This window comes from Chroicocephalus ridibundus, chromosome 8 (genome assembly GCF_963924245.1).
Source record: "Chroicocephalus ridibundus chromosome 8, bChrRid1.1, whole genome shotgun sequence".
Taxonomy (NCBI): domain Eukaryota; kingdom Metazoa; phylum Chordata; class Aves; order Charadriiformes; family Laridae; genus Chroicocephalus; species Chroicocephalus ridibundus.
This window is the reverse complement of record NC_086291.1, coordinates 48,507,304-48,530,206: the sequence shown is the minus strand read 5'-3', so window position 1 is coordinate 48,530,206 and position 22,903 is coordinate 48,507,304. Positions and strand designations below refer to the sequence as shown.

General features: G+C 41.7%; 2 protein-coding genes across 4 annotated transcripts in view; one reads left to right on the top strand and one right to left on the bottom strand.

Annotated features, from left to right (window-relative positions):
• The first annotated feature begins 629 nt into the window (after positions 1–629).
• GPRC5B (G protein-coupled receptor class C group 5 member B) lies at positions 630–16,202 on the top strand. Of its 3 annotated transcripts, XM_063344217.1 has the most exons (5): positions 703–836; positions 1,650–1,793; positions 6,821–7,834; positions 12,522–12,634; positions 14,089–16,202. In XM_063344217.1, exons 2-5 carry the CDS (start codon positions 1,682–1,684, stop codon positions 14,131–14,133), a joined length of 1,284 nt encoding a protein of 427 aa, XP_063200287.1. In that variant the 5' UTR covers positions 703–836; positions 1,650–1,681; the 3' UTR covers positions 14,134–16,202. The 3 variants fall into 3 exon arrangements, with proteins under 3 accessions (XP_063200288.1, XP_063200289.1, XP_063200287.1); XM_063344218.1 differs by lacking the exon at positions 1,650–1,793 and having other exon boundaries at positions 630–836; positions 6,825–7,834; XM_063344219.1 differs by lacking the exon at positions 1,650–1,793 and having other exon boundaries at positions 698–836.
• A 1,642-nt stretch (positions 16,203–17,844) lies between these two features.
• IQCK (IQ motif containing K) overlaps positions 17,845–22,903 on the bottom strand; it is a 42,457-nt gene continuing 37,398 nt past the window's right edge. The window contains exon 9 of the mRNA XM_063344220.1: positions 17,845–19,132. Within this exon, the coding sequence (XP_063200290.1) occupies positions 19,071–19,132 (62 nt within the window). The 3' untranslated portion in view covers positions 17,845–19,070. The remainder of the gene's footprint in view (positions 19,133–22,903) is intronic.

The window sequence follows — 22,903 nt, the reverse complement described above, 5'->3', positions numbered from 1 at the left end:
ATTGCCCTTGCAGGGCCTCATGCGCTCACAGGGCCAGCTCCCGACTGTTGCTGCACAAGCGGACTGTAACATGTCACTCACACAATAAAGAGGCACTTAACATTTTTCCCTTCCAAACGTTTAGCTGCTGTCTAAGGTAGCCGCAGGTTGGACGCGTGCGTTCGGGGCAGATTTGGTGAGCAGTACCCAGCCCACCGCAAAATCCCCACCGCCACAGCACTGCAGAACGCCCCACCTCTGAAATCCCCAAACTGGCCATAGGTGCGCAGACGTGGCTAACGTGCCAGGGAGGTGTTTTCCTCGCCCCCGCTGCCCGCGTTTCTCTCGCACTCATTCGTGCTGGAACCCCCGCGTCCGTGTGTGCGGGCTCACGCCTCTCCCTGTCTCCTGCCTTCCCCCCCCGCCTTGTCGGAGCACGTAGAGCTGCGCCCATCCGTGTGTCCCGCTCTGCAGCTCGACGCTCCCAGAGGCGCATACGTGCCGGGCTGCACAGGCGGCGCTGGGTGCGCACCCCCAAGCCGGGCGGATGCCCCTCTCCCCGGGGGTGCGGGGCCGGGACGCCCCGGTGCCGGGGGGGGTGCGCTGCCCCCGGGGTTAACCGTGCGGTGCCGAGCCCGGCCCCGCCGAGCCGAGGCGGGGCGGGGCGGTGGGAGGGGGCTGGCGGCGGGGCCGGAGCGCGGCGGGCGCAGAGCGCGGCGGGCAGCGCACCGCACCGCACCGCACCGCACCGGGGACCGGCGCTCCATGAGCCGCCGCGGTGGGGCTCGGCGCTGCGCTCGCTCCCCGCCGGTGCCGGGATGTGACTTGCGGCGAGCTGGCGGACAGAGCTGCCCCGGGTGAGTGAGCGAGTGAACGGCCGGGGTGGGGTGGGGGGGGACCGGGGCCCCTCCGCGGGACTGCCCCGGAGCCGCGGGGTTCCCGGGGGGGCACGGGGGCACACAATGGAGGCGGTCGTCCGGCTCTGCCCGCAGAATTAGCCCGGTGGCCGGCAGCAGACAACAGGCTGGCTGCAGGAGTCCGGGAGGGGGATTAGACGGGATATAGGGCAGGACGGGGGGGGCTGGAGCAGGGGAGAAGGCTGGCCGAGAGGGTAGAGGAGTTCGGAGACAGGATGGGGAAGGAGCGGGGACGGGGGGGGAGGGAGAGACTGGAAAAAGAAACCGGAGAGAGAAATGAGCGAAGGGACAAAAGAGAGGAGGCTGGAGCGGGATAGACATCGTACGGGAGGAGGAGGAGGAGGAGGAGGAGGCTGCAGGCGGATTAAGCGGAGAGGAGGCAGCTGCAAGGAGGAGGGCTGCCGGGCTCCGCAACCCGCGCTCCTCCGCGGGGTAGTTGCAGCAAAGCCGGGCCCCGCTGCGCTGTTCCCCGGCTCACCCGGGTGCGGGAGCTCAAGGGCAGCGGTAACGGGATCTGGGCGAGGGGGCAGAGCCGGTTGTTGGCCCCTCGCCGGGGCCGGCGGGAGCCCATCCGGGGCTGCGGGCGCGGAGCTGCCCCGCGGAAGGGCCGCGCAGCGTCAGCGGTTTTCTCCGTAGTTAATAAAAAGCCCCGTCTCTATATTACCTCTCCCCAAAGCCAAGCAGCCATGGGATTTAGCACTTAGGTGAACCCTTTGTTTACACCTGACCTAATGTTTATCCCGAGGCTAACAGGATTTCCTGCCCGCTGAACCCAAACACCGGGGATGGCTGTCACCGCCACGGCACCGGGTACCTATTTGTCAGCGATACGCTTGGTACTTACTGGCAGCGAGCGTGGGTGCCGAGGTGTTCTCTCGCTGCATCAGGAGAAAGCAGGTGAAGGGAAACCCATCTGTCATCGGGCTGTGACATGAATCGAACCGGTCTGAGAATTAGCAAAGAAAAGAAAATCGTTGTTTGCTCTCAGTAGTATAATGAACATCAGGCGTTATAGTCGGAAGTACCTTGGCACAGGCGATATACAGAACCTGGCCGAAGGGAATTGTGAGCACCTAGAACATTAGAACGATCATTTCATATTATATTCAGCATTGCAAAGGATTTCTAAATGAAAACAGTACTTTTTCTATGTGTCCCTTTTGGAGTGGGGTCTTGCTTTCTGTAACTGTGAGGCTGTGTATTGTACAGCATGGTGTGTGTTATTCTAATGCAGAGGATGTCTAAATCACTGCTGTATTTTTGCATACAAAGCACAATTGCACTATTAATTATTATTCTGGAAATACGTCTCCTCAGTAGTCAGATCTTGGCTTGGCTGTTGCTGCTCTGTTATCAGTCCTGAAGCTTATTCTTCAGATCTGATCAAAAGGAGCTGGCAGAGATCCCGTGCTGTGATTAATTCCTCACTCACTAGCATCTCTCCACAACACTTCGCGGTGGGGGCGGTTTTCTCTCGGAAATTGTACAGTGAACCAGTCTTCTGCCTATGTGTGGCAGAGCAGGTTACTATTTGTGCTACTATTGCTTTTATTTACTGGATTGTTTTTCTTTGCTGTGATTGGATGCATCTTCCTGTATCAGTTGATTAACATTAGGAGTCTAAAAGGGGGAACAGATAATACACCTAACCATGAATAGCCTAGCCCTAGATCTTTGCATGGTCACATTTATTTATTCTTTCTATGTATTTATTCTCTAGCAGCATACAGCAGTATCTTTTTGACCAGATATTTGCAGTCTTTGGTCAGAAGACTTTAGTTATTGAAAGCCTCATTGATTTTTAACTGTGACAACTTTTTGATGACAGCTGTGAGATTTTCTGTTTCTGCTTAGTTGCTTGTAATTGTACTTCGTACCCGCTGGGGCAGCTTTGTGTCTGCCATTCTGTAGTGATTCTACACCAGATAATGTAGGGGACTTCACTCTGTTGAAAACAGCGGAGTTAGTACTTTTGTCATTGAGAGCAGATTTTGGACCAAAAATTGAAGACTGAATTTGCAAGCTGTCCTGTTATTTTTTTTGCTGCTTTTGCCTGAAATATGTAAGGCTTCTTTTTTTTTTCTTTTTTTTTTTTTTTTTAAGTGCTCATGATTACTCTGGGTTCAGGTTATGTTGGCTTAACAGTTTTAATGAAATATAATTTTGGAGGGGGATCTGGGGAAAAAAAAATATCTCAAGTTGATTTCCTTCTGTATGAAGGGTTCCATTCAGCTGTGCGGGGGATACTATATCTGTGCTGGAGTGTTTCTGTGCCGTTTCTGTATTACTATTGCTGTAGCTCTCTGGTAATAGAAGTGAAGTGCCAGTCAAAGGGTGTTATTGTTACTACTGTGAGGTTGCATAACTTTGCTGAGAGCTAAGCTAGACATAGAGAGGTAAAAATACTATTCCTCTGCAGTAACTGATTTAGGTAATTACTGGAGATAACGTGCAGACAGAAAATTTTACTACAAAATCTCGAGAGACGCAGGACTCTGCCATTCTACCCACAGCACAGGCTTGAGGAAGACGCTATTTTGATGAAAAAACCCATATTGATATACTTCTCCTTTCCAAAACAACTTTTCTGGCAAAAAGACTGTCTAGTTTTCCCTTAAATTTATTGAATACATGGTTTCAGCTAAAGTTGTGGTGTTCCCTTGCCAAACTTGTTATGTTCTAATGCAGTATTTTCCCTTGTCTGTACAGCTGAGCTCAGTGCTGAGTACCAGTGCTAGAAAGAGGATTTTGGCTGGGAGCGTCACAGGGGTTGGTTATTAACGTTGCCAGTTATTACCTAGTGAGGCAGAAACACATAGCAAACAGGCTGTAAACACAGCTATATTGATAGCAGCAGTGGCGAAAAGATTCCTCGTTTGGAGATTTCAAGCCCTGCTTGCAAGCTTAGGTGTGGACGGGATCCACTGTTTAGTGAGGCTTACTGGCATTTGGTCGGAATATGATTTCACGCCAAGAATACCTGTCGGCAGTCCTAGAGACTTCTGGGTCAATACTATAGCTGTCTAGCAGCTTTCTAAGAGAACCGCTGTTTATCTCCATCAGCTCTCCCAAAAGTAATTTCACAAATGGAAGTAACTTGGGAAAACTCCTCTGGAGTTGAACATCTCTGCATTTCCGAATATATATTTTGCCTGAATTCTCAATATATTTTGTCACAGATTAATTCCCCCTTTCCAAAGGAAACTACTTATTCGTGGAGGGGGAAATACTCAAAATTTATTAACCTTCCCCTCCCCCCTCCTAAACACTTCCAAATAGGAAGAGGAAACAAATGATGGGCTGACAATATGACTGCTTACCCATGCAGCACCATCTCCATGGAAACAGACTGTCCTAGAATAGCTCAATCACATGAGGGTTACATGACATGAATAAAGTAACCAGAAAACTGGAAAAAAAATCTTAGAACTGGAGATACTTGCACTTAATTCATTACCCCCCAGGTCTTTGGAGAGTAGCTAATTAACAAAGCTAGTATTGAAACCAATTTAGTACATGCATATCGTAATTTGTAAGGGATAGGGGAGTGGAAAATCAACATGATCCTCACTTAAGGGCTGTTTATTGTTTCCAGTTTGGGAGACGTAAAATGAATTTGGAATAATTTTCCATGTGACCTCCTGCTTCTTGAAATTGGTACCAGTGGTTTGCTGCCTTGCCTTGGTAGATCCTAGTGGATTTCCTCCCTTTGTATCAGCAGGCACCAACCGTTTCACACTTTTTAGGATGTTTTGGGTATTCTAAAGAGTAAATGCACTAGTTGAAGTAGGAACCACCTGTGCATAGAAGGAGTTGCAAAATTACCTTCAGAATGTTTCCTTCTAGTTAATTATGTACTCATAGGGCAAGGAGCTTTATTGAGCGTAACCATATTCAATGCAAAAATGAATATATTTCACTGATGATTAGTTTTCTGACTGTAAAGTCAGTGTTCTTGACGTGAATGTTGTGACAGAGTCATTGAGAAACCTGTTATACAAATCCGATATAAACAAGTAAATATTCTACCAATTCACCGTAAATTACAGCTAGGTAGGAAAAAACCCATTAGTCATTAGCTGCAGGTCATTGCATTGTTAGAACATTGTAGCCCTTTCAACAGTGCAAGGATACTCTAATTTCCATGGGCAGGCAAAGATCATCAATTACCCTTTTCCTGTTTGTCCAGTCCCAAATCACATTATTTGTCACAGCTGCCACTTCTGCGATGAAGTTTTGTAATAAGCTTTTGTGTCTCTTGTATGAATGAAGACCATAAAATCATTACCCATTTAGACTAGCACACTTGCTGTCTTGATGCCTCTAATAGGAAATAGCAGAATTCCCATCATCTGTCTCCTGGCAGAGGCTGAAAATGGGCATTGGTCATTACTCAGTGAAAGGGGAATGAACATTAGTTTGAAGATTGAGGTCCTCAAGATTTCACTTTGATCATTGCACGACCGTAATGCACAAGAAGAAAACCATCGTTCTCAGCTGTAAGAGACTCTACTGTTTTGGACAGTCTGTGTAAATAGTTTTTGTATTGGTTATGACTGATCATGTTCGCGACAACAACATTGCATTGTTCCAACCCTCGCTAAACTCTTTGATGTTTTCATTAAATGCATTTCTGGTTTATGAAATATCTTTAGATGGGTAATCATTTAGGGCTGTTTGTCTAACTTACAAGAGCTACTGATGCTTTCTCTGCTTCTCACTTTCTATCTTAAACACGTTACGTGAGGTATATGACGAACATTATTGCCTGCTTATATGGTGCTTTTCTTCCGTATGGTCATGCCATACAAATGGAAGTCTTACTCTGAACGTTTTCATGCAAGTGAAGGTTAACAGCATCGGGTTTCATAGCTGGTACGTGCAGTGTTTACTTCAGTCTGCCCTTACAGGGCAGCTATCGCTGGGGCAGACTGTTCATGTAAAGGTTACTTTTTTAACAACCTCCTCAGCCCTGCTTTGCTTAATAAAAGCAAATGCCGTAACATACATCTCTGGAAAGCACCTAACCTGTGTTCTTCCTAAAACTTAAGTTGGGATTTGTCCAGGGTTTTGGTCTTGAGGGTGGCGTGGGATGTGTTGTGTTCCTAGAGTCTGCCATTGTTCACTGTCTGGATAGGGGAAAGTGATGCTCTGGTTTTGGTTGTTTGTTTCCTTTGAATGGCTTTCGACTTGCTAAGGAGCACAATGAGTCATTCATTTTTGATTAGTTGATTGATGACACTGCGTGTGTGCACCATTGTCACAGAATATGGGATTTCTCTAGCCAACTGCTCCCATTTGGAAGTGCAATGTAATACCTGGGCTTTGGAAGAGGATCAAAGGAGTGAATATTGTAACTGCCTATTGACAGAGATGAAAGCAAAATTAAAAAAAAAAAAGGCAAAAAAAAGCACAATGTTGATCTTCCTGGGATTGCTCTAACCTTTAAAAAAGAAAGGGGGGTGGTGGTGGAAAAGATGACTCTGCCTTTATTCCAGTAAGAGGAGCAAGGCAGTGAAACAGTCTAACTCTGATACACTTGCATCAGCCCCAGTGCAATTTACACATTCGTTGGGCACCTGAATTTGAACAATAAAGTACTGTAGATAATGTATTCCTTTGTAACAGGATACACAATTTTTTCTGGTTGTGTTTTAGGATATTTGCAGGGTCAGTGTTTGGAAATGTTGTTTCCAATCCGTGCAAACGCAGGAATGAGTCAGTTTGCATTCTGAGTACAACAGGCTAAAGCAGCTTTCTGGGAGGGCAGCAAAGGGGACCGGGGGTGGGCTGTGCCACCTGCAAATCCACTGCAAAAAAACCCAACAGTAAACATGGGCCATTGAAACAAGCTGTACTTCCAATTGCTGCGAAATCCTCCAAAGCGAACTGTAGCTAAACAAACAAATATTTTGTTGTCTCAGACAGAAAAATGAAAACCTACCCAGCCATTGGTTTCTTCCTCCTCTTCGTGATCAGCTATGGCTCTTCCGAAAACTCAAGTACGTCTAGAGGGTGCGGACTGGATCTTCTCCCCCAGTACGTTTACCTGTGCGACCTGGATGCCATTTGGGGAATAGTTGTGGAGGCAGTTGCGGGGGCAGGGGTGCTCACCACGCTGTTGCTGATGCTGATTTTGCTGGTGAGGCTGCCCTTCATCAAGGACAAGGAGAAGAAAAGCCCCCTGGGAATGCACTTCCTCTTTCTTTTTGGGACTCTCGGACTGTTTGGGCTGACGTTTGCTTTCATCATACAAGAAGACGAAACGGTGTGCTCTGCCCGAAGGTTTCTATGGGGAGTTATCTTTGCTTTGTGCTTCTCGTGCTTGCTAGCTCAAGCCTGGAGACTTCGTAGACTAGTTCGACATGGGAAGAGTCCATCTGGCTGGCATCTAGCTGGTGTGGCAATCTGCCTGATGCTCGTTCAGGTCATTATTGCAACCGAGTGGTTAGTACTGACAATTGTCAGAGATAACAAGTTGGCCTGCAGCTACGAACCCATGGATTTTGCTATGGCTTTGATTTACGTTATGTTCCTGATGGTATTTACCATGGGATTTTCTCTTTTCACTCTCTGTGGGAAGTTTAAGAAATGGAAGAAAAATGGAGTATGCCTCATTATAACACTTTTTTTTTCCATTCTGATTTGGGTAGCCTGGATGACTATGTACCTCTTTGGTAACGCTGAGCTAAAGAGAAGAGACAAATGGAGTGATCCCACTCTGGCTATTGCACTGGTGTCCAGTGGTTGGGTGTTTGTTATTTTTCATGCCATCCCAGAGGTCCACTGTACCATCCTTCCATCGCAGCAGGAAAACACTCCCAATTATTTTGATACTTCACAGCCAAGGATGCGTGAAACTGCTTTTGAGGAAGATATACAGCTTCCTCGGAGCTACATGGAAAATAAAGCCTTTTCAATGGACGAGCATAATGCAGGTAAGAATTTACTATAGAGGAGTACATTTTTCTGTAGTAGCCAAGAAAATAATCTGTTTGAGACATTTTTCAGGTGTTCAAAACAAGGGTCATCACAAATGCCATATTTTTCACACTACACATTGTTCCCTTTTACATTTTTCTTTAAGGTATCAGTGGGGGTGGGGGGAATGAAAAAAATGCAATACAGAAAATACGTCTTTGGTTAAAATTATTCTTCTGCATGTTGTTCTTTCATTGAAAAAGCAAAAAAAAATTCACTGTGGAAAAAATACCCTCTATTTTAAAATAGTTTAAATGATTTTTGTTGTCATTATCAGTTGACAACATTTAATGTAAATATTTTCCAAAAACACAATAAAAAAAATCAAATAAGTGCTCTATTTTACAAAATGTTCAGCCTCTTCAGCAACAAAATAATTATTATTAATTATGTTTCCATTATAATGGAATTTCGTGCCACTTTGTGACAGTGTGGGGGAAAAAATGCAAAGTGGCACATAGACACGTTCAAAGACAGCCTTTGTTCTGACAGCTTTAACATCTGAACAGAGTGTGCAGAGACAGAGGTTTCAAGGTAAGGGTTGCTTTCCTTGTCATAGCTGTTTGGTGACATAGAAGAACGTGTGATGATATATCATTAAAATCTGCAATGAAAATGTTTTTGAGCACTTACTGACAGGGCCGGCAACAACTGTCAGCTTCAGAGACCCAAATCATTGCTAACATTTAACCCACATCAGAAAATACACAGGGATGCTTATCTGGCCGGCGGTGGGAAGCAGGAGCCCGACGGTGTTCTGTAGTGCAGGTGGTGGTCTGGTGCTGTCCCACAGTTGGATGAAGGATTTCAGTACTGCTCAAACTGCTTTTTATTCACTGTAGTTGAGAAGAGGACTTTGCTATCCCAGCCAATAGTTGCCACGTTGCTTTGGCAGCCCCCAAAAGGCAGCTGGGGGCATGTTGTCCAGGCACTTCACCTTCCTATTCATCTCTCTGTATCTTTGAGCTCCTTTGGATGTAGCCGGCACTTGGAGGAAGCCAGCACTCTTGTTTGGCACAGCGTTGGGTCAGGAAGGCATTTTCCCTCTAAGTGTTTTAGCAGAAAATGTAAAGGTCTCCTACTATGAAAGCTTTGAACAGAAAGGACTGAAGATCCTCTGAGTGTCTACCAAGTACGGTGGTAAAACAAACAAAAAAGTCGCATAGATAAAAGAATGGTTGTTTATTACTAATGTTCAGAGCAGCAGAGGCAACTTCACGATGGACTGTAAAAGCACTTTTTTTTTTTTTACTGTCCTCCATCCCCTGTTAAATTAATTTTGAAGTAAGGTAACTGCGGTGGCTTCAGTGGAGCTATTTCTGACTGAGGCAGATCTAAGAACAAAATTGGATCTTTCACTCCGTGTTATTTCCATTCATGCATATGTTTTATAAAAAGAACTGGAAGTTCCTTTTTGATCTAATCAAACAGTGATTAAGTTTTTAGTGAAATGGATAGACATACGATAGCTATAAAATCATTACAGTATCTATTATAATGCAATTTGTGTTCTGTTTTAATCTATCTGAATCTTACGCAGTACAATACAAAATAGATTTCCTTATCTGATGCCCTTATTAATATTCATCATAATAAATGCACGTCATTCCTATTCCTATGGCATGTGGGAGAAAGATACATGCATTTTTAATAAATCAAAACAGATTCATTATTCCTTTGCAGCGGTTCTTTAGGTACAGACTTATCACACCAGAGTTTGGAGACAAAACTTACAGGTACAGTAGAGACTTAAAGTGAATACAGGGAATAATAACGAGCCCACATATGGCTGCTGAAGTGTTAATGTACGTCAGATCACTGTGCTGGTGCATGGCAGTGGCTGAGCACCTGGAATCTATTAGCAATTGGCTCTCTGCAGGTATGTAGAGTATGTTCTCTTCTTTTATTCATTTAATTAACCTCAGTTCAAGAATTCATCATGAAGAGTTTAGAAACTAAAGGAAGGGTACTTTCTTCAATTATACTTAAGAATAATGCTTAAGAATATAAGATCTACTACTTGTAAAATTTTGGAAGACATGATAACCAGAAAACACCTCTTAGGTCCTCGACTGTAATACTTGTTTCAGTAAGTTACTAAAGTAAGTAGTTACCGTTAAAAAGAAAACATGCTTGGATAAACATATTTCCATTAATTCTCGTTATTTCCATTAATACTACTTGTATAAAGTAATTTAGTAATTTTGCTCTTTTTTCTTTTTTTAGAAGATTTTAAGAAGCATTTTAAGAATCTGTACAACCTTTCAAGTACGGGTTCAAACAAACATGTTCTCCTGGTTTCTCTCTTTCCTAGCAAAATGTAGCTCCAAGTTATACGTAACAACAAGGGCTGTTCTATTCCAGGAATACCATTACACATTAATAAAGCAAAAACATTTTCAAGTCAGTTACTTAAACATCATTTAAACAACATACTAATCTGGGATTTTAATATTCACATGATAGATAAGTTGAAATATCTACTTAACAGATAACAGAGTTATTTTCATACCCGTGTCTTGTAAAAATGTTAGTAAAATACTTAGAAACCCTGGAAAAAGGCAACTTGAGTGAGTTCTCGGTGCTCTCTGGAAATGCAGTGCACACGAGCAGGGCAACTTCTGTAAGGCAAAGAGAATTTGCCTTATACGTGAAAAATCTGGATGTGGAACGTAGAGTGCTGCAGCTGTCAAGAAGCTCAAGCCTAAGCAGGTCTGGTACTGCCGGTACCACTGAATACTCTGGTACTCAATACTCTGGTACTCGCTGAATTTCGTTTAATAACTTTTAGTACTACAAGTCACCCTTGGAGCCAATGCCTAAATGTAAAATATGTGTTAAAAAGAGAGTTTGATGTGACATTTGCTCAGATCTTCTTGGCAATATTTTTTTTTTCTTTTACCTATACATCCTCTACGCAAGTAGACGTATTTAACAGTAATGGGAAAAACACAAGGAAAAATGGTAAAACTGGTATGAGGGGAAAAAAAAAATCCCAAATGAGTATTTTGTCCATAAGCTTTGTCTCTGATTCTCATGTTAAAAGAATTTTAGACTTATTGCAATAATAGGGAAGGAACATTTAGCAATATGCAATTGAATTCACTGTCTCTTTAAGATAACTTTGAAATGACCATGGAAATTTTGTGTAAGTATTTTGTGTAAACGTGTAAATATTTTAAGGATAATATGCATTATAAAGAGATTTTTTTCTTTATATGCACTAGCAAATTCCAGTGCAATCATTTGCATTTAACGCACAAGAAGCCAAACTGCAAAGAAAGAATACTACTGACCCTGAGATGGTTAAACATAAAATAAAAATCACGTAATTCTAGTTTAGGCATTTGCTTCTTTTGTTCTGCCAGTGTTTGCAAAAATACCCGATTTTAAAATGTAGAGCAAGTGAGGGTCTGTGTGTACCTGAAGTCAACAACTGAGCATTTGCAGGACTGCATTTCTCAATTTCTGGGCTAAATCAATATTGTTCTTCATCTGTGTGCCCCACTCCCAAAGAGAGGAGTAGCACTGGAGAGAGGACAGCACATGGCAGTAGGATCCATTTAAATCTTGTTCCACACAATGCATCTCTTTTAAATCCTGGCCTCATTAAAGTCTGTGCTGTAGTTCTTGTAAACTTCAGCTCGTTCACTATTTCAGCCAGCGAGCGTAGAATTGTAACTTGAATTAAATCTAAGAGAAATTCTTGCCCCAGGTGCCTGAACTAGGCGGGTTTCTATTTACCAGCTCGCATGAGAGTATTGCCCGTTGTAACCACGCAAGTCGCACGGATAAACGAGCTCTGTTCCCTCGCTACATCTGAATGCAGTGGAGCCGCTATTTACCCCTGAAGTAAAAAGGGAGTTTGTATGTGCCAATGCCCACGCTGGTTTAGAGAGAAAGCAGCATATCCCTAACTGTGGATATGTCTCATTCAGAATACACATCTTGAATCCAAACTTGTGCTAAAATTAATGGTGAGGCTGATGTACTTCTGGTATAAACATTCAGAGGGACAATCAGTATCTTCTCTTTTGCTTCAGTCCTTTGCCATGTTTAAGCTATTTGAAAGCAATATGTATTTCATATTTCTAGTTTCTCAGAGTAATTATAATGTGAAACATCTGGAAAATCCTTATACGCTAGTCATGCTGAAGTAATGCTCAGGGGGGTTGTGAGCTTGCTTACTGGCTCGAGCAATGTTTTGGATCCCTGTCCTCTGAATTTGATAGAAAGGAAAATGTAATATCAGTTTACTTAACCCCACAGTATCCAGACCGATACAGTAAGCACTTTGCAAAATATGTTGTGCAAGACACATGAAAGCCTTGGTGATTGAAGACATTTAGCTCTTACTGAAATGGGACTAAGCAAACTTCCAAAATTTGGTTCCAATAATTGTTTTCCCATTCTACAGCAAACAGCTAATTTTATGTAAAACTGATTCTTCTGAGATCCATCCCCAACTATATAAGAAAAACTGCTGTTCAAAAGCAATATGAAAACTGGTATGGCAGCATGAAAGTTAAAATCAATGGCAAAGTTCCCAATAACTAAACTGGAAGCAAGATACTTTTATGATTTCAGAGGGCACGCACAGCATTAACTGTGTTCCTAAGAACGATCTCTCTTTTCCAAACACAGCGCTAAGAACGGCAGGATTCCGAAATGGCAGTTTGGGAAGCCGACCTAGTGCTCCTTTTAGAAGCAATGTGTATCAGCCAACTGAGATGGCAGTTGTGCTAAATGGTGGGACTGTAAGTATCAAAATGTGATGATTTAAGAAAGCTTTGATATGCACTGATACAGACAACCACTACTAATTGAAAAACCTGCTTTTAGCTTATTCGCAGCAGGGGGAAAAGCTATAAATGAGAATTTGAGCAGCAAGTATGCATGTAATGCTTCCCTTCCCTCTAGAAAAGATGTAATTACAAAGTATTTTGCATTTCTTTGCCTGGCCGTTCACATTTTGCAGTGTAGCTTGAGTGAACCAAGTTCTTTGGTGACACTACATATTCAGTGGCCCTTTCAAATTAAATTTATGTTAAGGTATTTAGCATAACTATTAAGTGACACAATTTCTAACCTGATTATTTTTCAAGATGATGCGAGTCGCACAAATGTTTACAGGCCAGTACATTACTTTAAATAAGAATCACTGTTGCAGACCAGACAGTGGTGGTTTCTCGCATATCTTCCAATTTCTTTTAAAATGTACGTAATTCTGTGTAAGTTACAGATGCGTACATCTCTGGGAAAGGGATGCATAAAAGAGGATTACAGAATATTTTAATGTTAATAGCACTGATTTTTCTTTCTTAGACACTAGTTTGGCGTGCCATTCTTTGAAAGACCTGTTTTTCTGCAGCCTGGCTGTTGTATGAGTGGCTTAGTGATCTGATGCCAAACAGACTTTCTAAATGTTTTTCACATGATGTGTAATTTGCACTTGAAGACATTTAATATAGCAGGCATATTGCTGAAAAAGAAGAATTTTCATCCCCATATTTTTCATGCATACCTACATGCTTCTTAAAAAGCTACCCATGAGCCAGTTTATACTCATGTGAGTTGGGTTTTCTTTATTTTGAATCATGAGCTGGTTCCATAACTCAACCTCTACATTTAAAACCAAGCAACGTGAACTGATTGCAGGTGTCTTTTTTTTTTTCCTGGGTTTTTTTGTTGTTTTTTTTTTTGAATAAGTAAGGTTTTGGTTCATTTTTAGTGAACAAGAGGGACTAGATACAAGGATTCTCCTGTGTGGGTAAGACAGTGGGAAATGTATCGACGTGAATGAAATGAAAAGGCTTGTGCTTTGCTGTCAGTAACAAATAGCATCTTCCTGATGCTTGGATCCATCTGTGCCTATGTTTTCTGATACAAGAATATGCAGCTCAGGAAAAGGCAATTTAAGGATGAGGAGCTAGAGAATTTGGTTTGGGTTTTGGTTTGTTTTGTTTGTTTTGCTTTGTTTTGAGGCAGATACAAAGCTTAATGGAGAACATCAGATAGTAAAATGAGAGATTAATGTGTATGTATAGTCATGGTTTATTACAGAGAGGTGAATGGGTGGAAGATGAGTTTCTTTGTACCATTTTGCTCTGGAACTACTGTCTGGAAGGCTGTTACGTACATGTAGCATGATAATGGTAATTTTTGAACAGACTAGATCTCTCAGTCATGAGTTTATCCTCCTTATTTCCAGATACCAACTGCTCCGCCAAGTTACACTGGACGACACCTCTGGTGAAAGGCTGTAGGCTGTAGAGAATAAGAATCCTTGTTGCAGATGTTGTTCCCTGGCAGTGTGTCTTTGAGGGAGGAATCCGTTAACAGTACCAGAACAAAGCAACAAAACATCCAGGAGCTTTCGAAATCCTACAGAGGATTTTGTCTAAATGTGAACACCGTGGAACTGATAACTGCAAAAACAAAATTGTAAAACTGAAGTTGAATCTAATTTAAAACAGAAGTAGGCACACCTTAAATTGGAAGAGGGGGAATATTGTATTCTGAAATGTAAGATATTCTCTTGTCTGTAACTAGTGTGCGAGGCAAGCCTGTTTTTGTGGGTTGCCAGTTGCTTGCAAAATACCCTCCTCTCACCTAAACTTAATTCACGTTGCCACAAGAGGTTGCCACTACTGTGTGAAAACATGCAGGATTTCTTTCCGTTTTGCTCTTTTTCCCTTCATTTCAAACATCATGAAAAGTACTGTTTGCTTCATTACCGAGCTGTACTGTAGAGTCACGTAGCATCATGTGTAGTCCGGCATCATCGCTCCGTGGCAACTAAATTTCCATTACACTGTAGGCTGATACTCTTCTCTTCAAAAGCTGGTGTAGGAAATGCAGTTGTGGAGGGATGAAGGGTCTATGTATGTTTCATGTGAGTTATGGAGCTTCTCGAGGCAGAGCCAAAGCTCAGGTCCAGCAGAGAGGCATCTCTCCTCGGCCGCCTGGCATCGATTCCCCGTTATTCCAGCCTCCCCCAGGCGCGAGCGAAGAGCCGCGTGCTCTCCTGTCTCCTACAGGCAAAGCCATTCAGTGAAACTCTGGAGGGATGTAATTTTGCGAAGACTTATCTGGGGAGAGAGCGTGCCTCGAGTTTGCCAGGAGTTTGTTGTGATAGTGGATGAATGGCAACGCGCTGTACTGCCCGCGCCAGCCCGGCTGGTGGGCTGACCTGGCCAAGCAGGAAAGCGGTGGGAGGTGGGAAGTGCTGACCACCCTTCAGGAGAAACGCGGCAGCAGACAGGGTCAAGACCTCCCTTTCCAGTCCCTGTTCATACGAGTAGTCCCCTTGACTGCAGTTGTTTGTGCATTTAAATGTGGTTGTGCATTTTAGTGCCTAGCTAGTAGAATCTCCGTGCTGGAGGTGGTTTGTTGTTGTTTTTGTTTTTTAAAGGTGGTTTCTTCCCTACTCCTCCTCCCCTCCACTTTTTTGAGTTGATATAAGGCAGACTTTCTCAAAGCTTTTTATCTTTGTTTTCTCCAGGTTATTTAAAAGGTTCCCATTGCCCATTGTTTGTGCCATGGTTTTTCATTATGTTTAAGCAATCATTCCTTTATTTAACATTTAATACATATCGGACATTGAAAACATCATTGTATCCTCACTGTTTGGCCAATGTTAATCTTAGCTTTCCTCGATACTAAAAGCTAATTGTTTTTACTTGAGGGCATAGGAAACTTATAACAATTAAACTTTGCATATGCTGTAATAAAAATATATATTTTCAAACTAAAAAAAATATAATGTACAAATAACTGAATAGCTTAGTAGCTTCACAGAAGGAAGTTACTTGCTGTATACTGCAAAAGAAAGACAAGCTTTTTATTTTTCAAGAGTCTTCCTGATTCTTCATGTACCTCCATTTCTACTGAACTAGGAACGTAGTCCTGCAGACCTGTACTCCCACGAGTAGCCCCATCGACACCAGTAGGTCTACATACAGGTACAGAGGCTGCAAGACCGGTCCTTAAGTGTTGCACACAGATATATATGCATATATATATATATATATATGGAAAAAATAGATATTGCCATTCTTGCCATGATCATCTTATAGGATTTTATTTCAAAGCCCTTCTCTTACAGAAGCAATGTTTTTCTGTCATGCATGAGTGAAGGAGCATGTTAGCTCCCCCCTGCCCTTTCCTCCTCGAGGCAAAGGAAGCATGTGCTTGTTTTAGGGATTGCTTATTTTATTTTGTAAGTAACTAGATGGCCTTAGCAACCAAGTAGGGTAGGGGTGGATATTGCATGCTGTCCAGTGACTTAGAAATACATTTTGCTTGTTTTAAGCAAAGCTTTGATCAAATAAGATAGTATTTAAGGTAATGATAGTTACCCAGAAGATGCCTCATTTGGAACAATAAAAAAACCTATTATCATCACTTGCCTGCAGAATTTTGCTTTTAAAAACCAATTTAAAAAATACTTCATGAAACTCTACTGTAAAAACATATAAGATGACCATGGCATAAATGGTAGGACAGCTTTCTTTTGAAAAGTTTATCATGCTACAACCGAGATTTATGAATTATAATACACATTTTACAGACCTTGGACAAAATCTGTACAAGATATGGTTCTCTTAAGAAACTTTTTTTTTCTTTTTCTAGATGTGACTGAATTGATAAATAGAGTTCCCAATCCTGCTCTTGATGAAGTTGTTTGGAATTTGAGTCCTTATGCAAAGATATGGCCAGATCCTCCAAACTGCTACTCACATGACTGGTCTCATTGGGTTAGTCATGTGGGCTATTCACAAACCTAAAAATTAGCAGGATTGGGTTTAATTTGTGGTGGTGAAGGTGTGGCAATAGATTAGGAGGGTCTTTATTTTCCAACTTTATACAATTACTAATAAGCAACTCTTTTTTGTAAGTCACTAGTCTGTGATGTAAAACGCCCCAGATAAAACTGTAATTGAAGAAAGGCGCCTTTATGTTAACTTCTTTTTTGTTACAGTAAACAAATTGTTTACTTTTGCCTTTTATGAAAATTATCTAGAATGTAGAGCATCTGTGAACAACGTAATAAGTAAGCACAAGCCTTTCGCAGTTCAGTTAATTATAATTAGCTTTTATACTATAAAAGCTACTGTGTTGTCCCTTGCTGGTTATGTGCGCATGGCGTTCCCATGCAGAAAAATGAGATCGTAAAGCATCTGAAAAAACTATTACCAAAACGAGATTTATAAAAACTGGCTTTTCATCAATGGCTGGAAAAAAGTTGAAAGCCATACTTTACAGATCCTGTCCTGCTTTCAGATGTGTTGAGGGTGTTTTGACACTTGCCAGAAAATATGTAGCTTCTTCAGAAGGACACTCTCAATACATACAGTTGTTTCGATAAACAAGGTACATGAAGTACTATAGAAGTAGATGTTTCTGGTTTTAGTTTAAATCTAAACACAGGCATCTTGGTTGGCTTTGTTTGAACTTGATGCCTTGGGTCTAACCAAAGGCCATGCAAAAGGGAGCATTGTAGCTTTTATAATAAAACAATTGGACTATTCTACCAACTTACAGGAATACAAAGCAGGTGCTTTTTATTAATTGATGAGAGCTAAAGCTCATTTTTGATAGATAATATATATTTATTAAATGTATTAATGTGTGTTTTATAATGTACCCTTTTTTCCGCTGATTGTTGCGTACTGGTATCTTATTAAGTACATCTTTAAAGGATTTTCAAGACAATCAATGTGTACCATGATGACTGTACATAAGTATACAAAACTACAAAGGTTGTAAAGCATGGGCAAATGTTTTATTTTCAAAATGCTGTTCTTAACAAGAATAAAGGCTTTACTATTTACTTACAATGTTTGCGTTAACTTGATGTTAAAATCCACTTAAAATTTTTCCATTACAGTAAGCTAATGGTGCTACAGACAGCATTGTCCTGTGGTGATACCATGGGTGCAACTCTGCAATAGGAGTTGAGTTAAAGGAAACCGGCTCCTAGAGTTCAGGGCCACATTCCCACATTTACTCTTAGCTCTGGCACCTATCAAACACAGGGTGAGCCAGTCTAGGAGCTGAGCAGCCAAATTCTTAACACAAGTGATACTTTTTTTTCTTTTTCCAGCTGGCTCAGCAGTTCCCTGTACTGGTTCAAGTGCTAGTGCTTGTGAAAAGGAGGGGAATGACATCACACAGCTGGGGTTGAAGAATGCAGGTTGAGAGCTTTCTCTTCAAATGTTTTGGTTTTCCTGATCTGGTGCAACAACCAGTATCACCAAGGAGAAAATAAAAGAGGGGTGGGTACTGGTATAAGAGCGAAGACAAAGTCTGTGTGAGTGATGGAAGAAATCCATGTTGAACCACAGCGAGAGCTAGAGAGTATCTGCGTTTTATCGTGCTTTCATTCAAAATGACTAGACCTTGGTTTGACTTGTATGGAATTAGTAGTAGAACTGCAAATATATTCTCTAATTGTGAAATTATAAAGGCCTAAATAGGACTATGCTCGACAAGACTGAACTAAAAAATATAATGAGGGCTCTCTAGCAGGGGGCCCAATCTGATTTTTATTCTGCTTGCACCTCACGTAAGTAAGTACACATACAGAAGATCACTGAAAATGCTATCACTGTGATCTTAATTTTACATTTTCTCAGCACATGTGCTAAGTGGTAACAAAAGGGCCTTTGAATTTTTTCCCCTGCAGAAATGCAGAGCAACCCTATCTCTCATCGCCTTCAGTTGGAATTGCAGAGGCACAGCATTTCTGAAAATTAGCCCATTACGAACAGAGCTTGGATTTGTGTAAATTGTCACAGTTCTGCAAAAGTCAGTGAAGCTACTCCAGTTTATACTAAACGAAGATTTTTACCTTAGTTCTAACATTTGCCTATATGGGTGTAACCCCATTTATTTCATCCAGAGTTTTGTCCTTATCAGAAAAGCTTGCAAGTGAGCATTCAAAAACACAAGATAAACACAGACTCAAAATTTTTGGCTAAATGTGCACAATTCCATCTGTTTTAACAGAATTGTGCTCACTTACAGTAGGACTGAATTTTATCTTGGCATGCTGGGTCCTTACATAATCTCCCTTTGATTTACAACACCTCACATGTAACACTAAAACTGTAATGCTAAGAGTGTTTCTAAATCGGCACCACAAAGTTTAGTCCATGAGTTCTGTGTTTTTTGATATTGGTGAGAAAACTAAAATTGAGATGTTGAATGACTTTGAATATGTTCTTCTGAGTCTTCCAATTTGCTTCCCACTGCAACCATACAAAATAAAACATTAAATACTTATCTTTTCAAAAAATCCACAGAAACAAAAAAGCAAACATCCCTACTTCCACAGCAAATATTCTGCCGTTCAAGAAATAAATAGAAATCCCCCACCCAACCCAAAAGACATATTTCTTCTATGCATGGCATTTTTTTGTTTTGACACAGCCTGAGCACTCAGATAGCTGTACGCAGTTCCCAGTGCCATCTGTGGGAGTTGTGCGTGTCTAGCTGAGGGCAGAGTTGTTCGCTAGTGAGAAGTTACTGGGTTGTTAAAAAAAAAATGAAAGCAGTTCTTTGAGGTTTGTGCTTTGAAGAATTTTCAATTAAAAGTCAGTGATGAAGTCATACAGTTCACCTAGTACACAAATATATTTTTGTCATTTAAGACAACAAGCAAGGTCAATAAAGAATAGTTTTGCTATGTCTCAGTGGAAAGAAGAATGTTATCCATGTGATAGCAAAGGGTCTGCCAAATGGAAAAAATCAGTCAAACAAAGAGCACAGGGTTGCTTGCTGGAGTAAACAATTCTAAATGAACAAAAGCTCTACATAAAAGTAAAATGTCCCACCCCCTAGTGAAAGCTGTTTTCAAAGCTCTGTATTCTTTCAGAGTGCTGTAATACAGATTAACCTAATGTTTTTCTTCTGCTGATACAACAGTCTGGTTCCTCAGTCTACTTCTGTGATTTCAGCTGTCATATTCTGTTCTCAATATTTTCATATTTTACAAACTGTCTTTTAATTTATAAAAATAAAAATCTCTTTTTCTACTCTCTACACTTCAGAAGATTCATCTGTACTGTACACTTTTCACATCAAGCAAGGCTGTTGGGAGATTTATATATAAAAGTTGTGCTGGAGGCAAAAAAGGCCAAATAAGCCCAAAAGATCCCCTTCTGTACATACAGTTTCATGAGAGCTGAAACTGAGCCTTCCAAGGCACGCAACTGAAAACCACCAAACAAAATCCTTTCGGTACGTACCCAGAATACCCATGGGCTGCAACAGGCCCATGTGCTAATTTAAGGTGTTACCAAGCTGGAAGATCTCGGCTCATAGAAAACATACAGGAAAAGGGATGTATCGTGGTGAGGAACACAGACAATACCTTAGAAACCCAAAATATGGCTGCAGTGGCAGGACATGCCCTATGCTCTACAATGGCCAAGGCAATCTGTACCCAGTGCCTTGCTGGCAGGAGACCCTTTTGGATTTTAGGGGTTTTGTTTGTACAGCGGCTAACGAGCAAAAATCAGAGTGGATTCAATGTCCCACGTGACTATGAATGTCCCATATACAAAGTACTATTGCATTGAATTTTATCTAATATTCCTTGATGTGATGAGGCTGGCCTTTGCAAATACTTCATAAAAATTGCAACAATTTCAAAAACCCCAGGGCTCACACCCACTGCTTCACATTAAAATGAGCAGGTGTTTTAGGTGGCTGCTAGCAGTGCTTTTAGTCAGGAGCATCCATGTCTTATCATAACCTGTGTTACTTAAGCAGAACAATTTCAAATCACATCACACTAACCAGGAAGCACAGGTTGTCAGCATGAATCTGGATTTCAGGCAGTTATTTAAATAGTTTTCGACACATACTTGCTTCCTATGCAGATAGGAAAGTAAGATGTCCTCAGGATTCACATAAACTGGAAAGATGGGGAAAGAAGCTGCCTGGCTAAGTCTTTTACTAGAAATTTCCATTGGAAAAATTTACTTTTCAGGCTGTGACACCTCAAACTGAACTAACTTACTAAAATATTGTGGAACGCCTAAGGAAGATGTTTAGTTCATATATTAGCATAGCTCACGTGAAGTTTAGGACAACTTATACTAGCTGACAATTCAGCCCATTTCTTTCAGACAACATATATCTAAAAGCAATGAACAGTGTAAATATCAGTAGGAACAACTAGCTTACAAACATTCGTATGATGAATTTTAACCACTTCAGTCTTGGGATTCCTATAATTCGTTCAACAGAGCAAGAGAAAGACCCATTTCTATTTTCAGTTGCATTTAAAAAAAACCAAAAACAAGTTGAACTTTAACAGCACAGTTCCTATTTTATCCCTCTGGCAGATTCCTGCCGTTGCAGAACTGTGGTTCTAATGCAATAGAGACCATCTCTTTTCTTTACAGAGATTTCCTGCGTGCTGGGGAAAGGCGTATGGACATAACCGGGCAGAACAAACTGCCTGAGGATGCCAGTTACGCAGTGGCAATTGCAACTGTGCACTACTGCCAGCCTCAGGGCAGTGGCAAGAAAACCATTCTCACAGGAGGCTGGATTCAGCTCCCATGAAAATTACAAACACTTTATAACTCCCGAGATGTTTGTGTGACAGAATATGTGAAAATTATCTCCAGAGAATGCATAATCACTAATTTAAGGAGGTGCAACATAAGATCTAAATAAAAGTAAAACATCATGATCGTTGATAGCATGATGACAGCTCCTGTTTTAAGTCCTAAGACATAGAGCAACTGAGACCTTTAAGTGCTACGACAGTGTTCAGTTAAAAAAAAAACACCTCACATCTCACTTATTTCCAGTATTATGATTTCTATCTGTATGGGTCATACGGTTTCTGCCGTCAGGAAAGATGAATTTGTTAGCACAATGCTTTAGCCTCATTACTCTTTAATACAGAGCAAGCCTCATTAAACTACGTTTTATTCATGTGCATGTTCTAAGTCATAGGACACTAAACGCATAGGACCTGTTGGAGCAAGTCCAGAGGGCCATGAAGATGATCCGAGGAGCAGCTCTGCTGTGGGGACAGGCTGAGAGAGTTGGGGGGGTTCAGCCTGGAGAAGAGAAGGCTCCGGGGAGACCTTAGAGCCCCTTCCAGTACCTAAGGGGGCGACAGGAGAGATGCGGAGGGACTCGTTACCAGGGACTGGAGCGATAGGACAAGGGGGAACAGTTTTAAACTGGAAGAGGGGACATTTAGATTAGATATTAGGAAAAAAATTTTCACTGTGAGGGTGGTGAGAGACTGGCCCAGGTTGCCCAGGGAGGTGTGGCTACCCCATCCCTGGAGGTGTTCAAGGCCAGGGTGGATGGAGCTTTGAGCAACCTGGTCGAGCGGGAGGCGTCCCTGCCCAGGGCAGGGAAGTGGGACTGGATGATCTTTGAGGTCCCTTCCAACCCAAACCATTCTATGATAACCATCACTGCAATAATAAGCACTAGTGGAGACGGTGATTAGTTTCCTTGGAAGTGAGGTGGGGGTTGCTCTGAAGAGGTTAGCACAACTGTTAACTGTTATTTTTGACTTGCTACTCCTACTATAATAAATGTATGTATTAATTTGTCTGCCACATTCCTTGGAAATGCAGCTCATTTGACACAGTTAATCATCTATGTGTTGCAATGTTGCGGCACAGATGATGGCTCAAGGAAGCGCTGGCTTTGAATGTATTTGGATTTACTGTTTTGGTCAGCTCCTGGGAGTGGAATACTCAAAAATCTGCAAAACTCCTATTACACATCTGAGGATTGGCCGTTGTCCTATTTATATATGCATTAAGTTCAAACATCTTTACCATCTATTTTGGGTAACAGAGGCAATTTTCCCTCATCTTAATGCACCAATACAGAATCGGGGCTGCCGTTCTGTTTTGAGACTTGGTTGTTTCAGCATAACAGCGAACAAACTATGACCTACTTTATACACCACTGTATAATACAGTTTGTGACAGCAGGTTATGAAAGGTTTATACACCCACACTCTTTATTTTGTT

Coding starts and splice junctions, on each gene's coding strand:
- GPRC5B (XM_063344217.1), top strand. CDS start 1,682: ATGGCTGTCACCGCCACGGCACCGGGTACCTATTTGTCAGCGATACGC. Junction 1,794..6,820: donor GCTGCATCAGGAGAAAGCAG/GTGAAGGGAAAC, acceptor TTGTTGTCTCAG/ACAGAAAAATGAAAACCTAC. Junction 7,835..12,521: donor AATGGACGAGCATAATGCAG/GTAAGAATTTAC, acceptor TTCCAAACACAG/CGCTAAGAACGGCAGGATTC.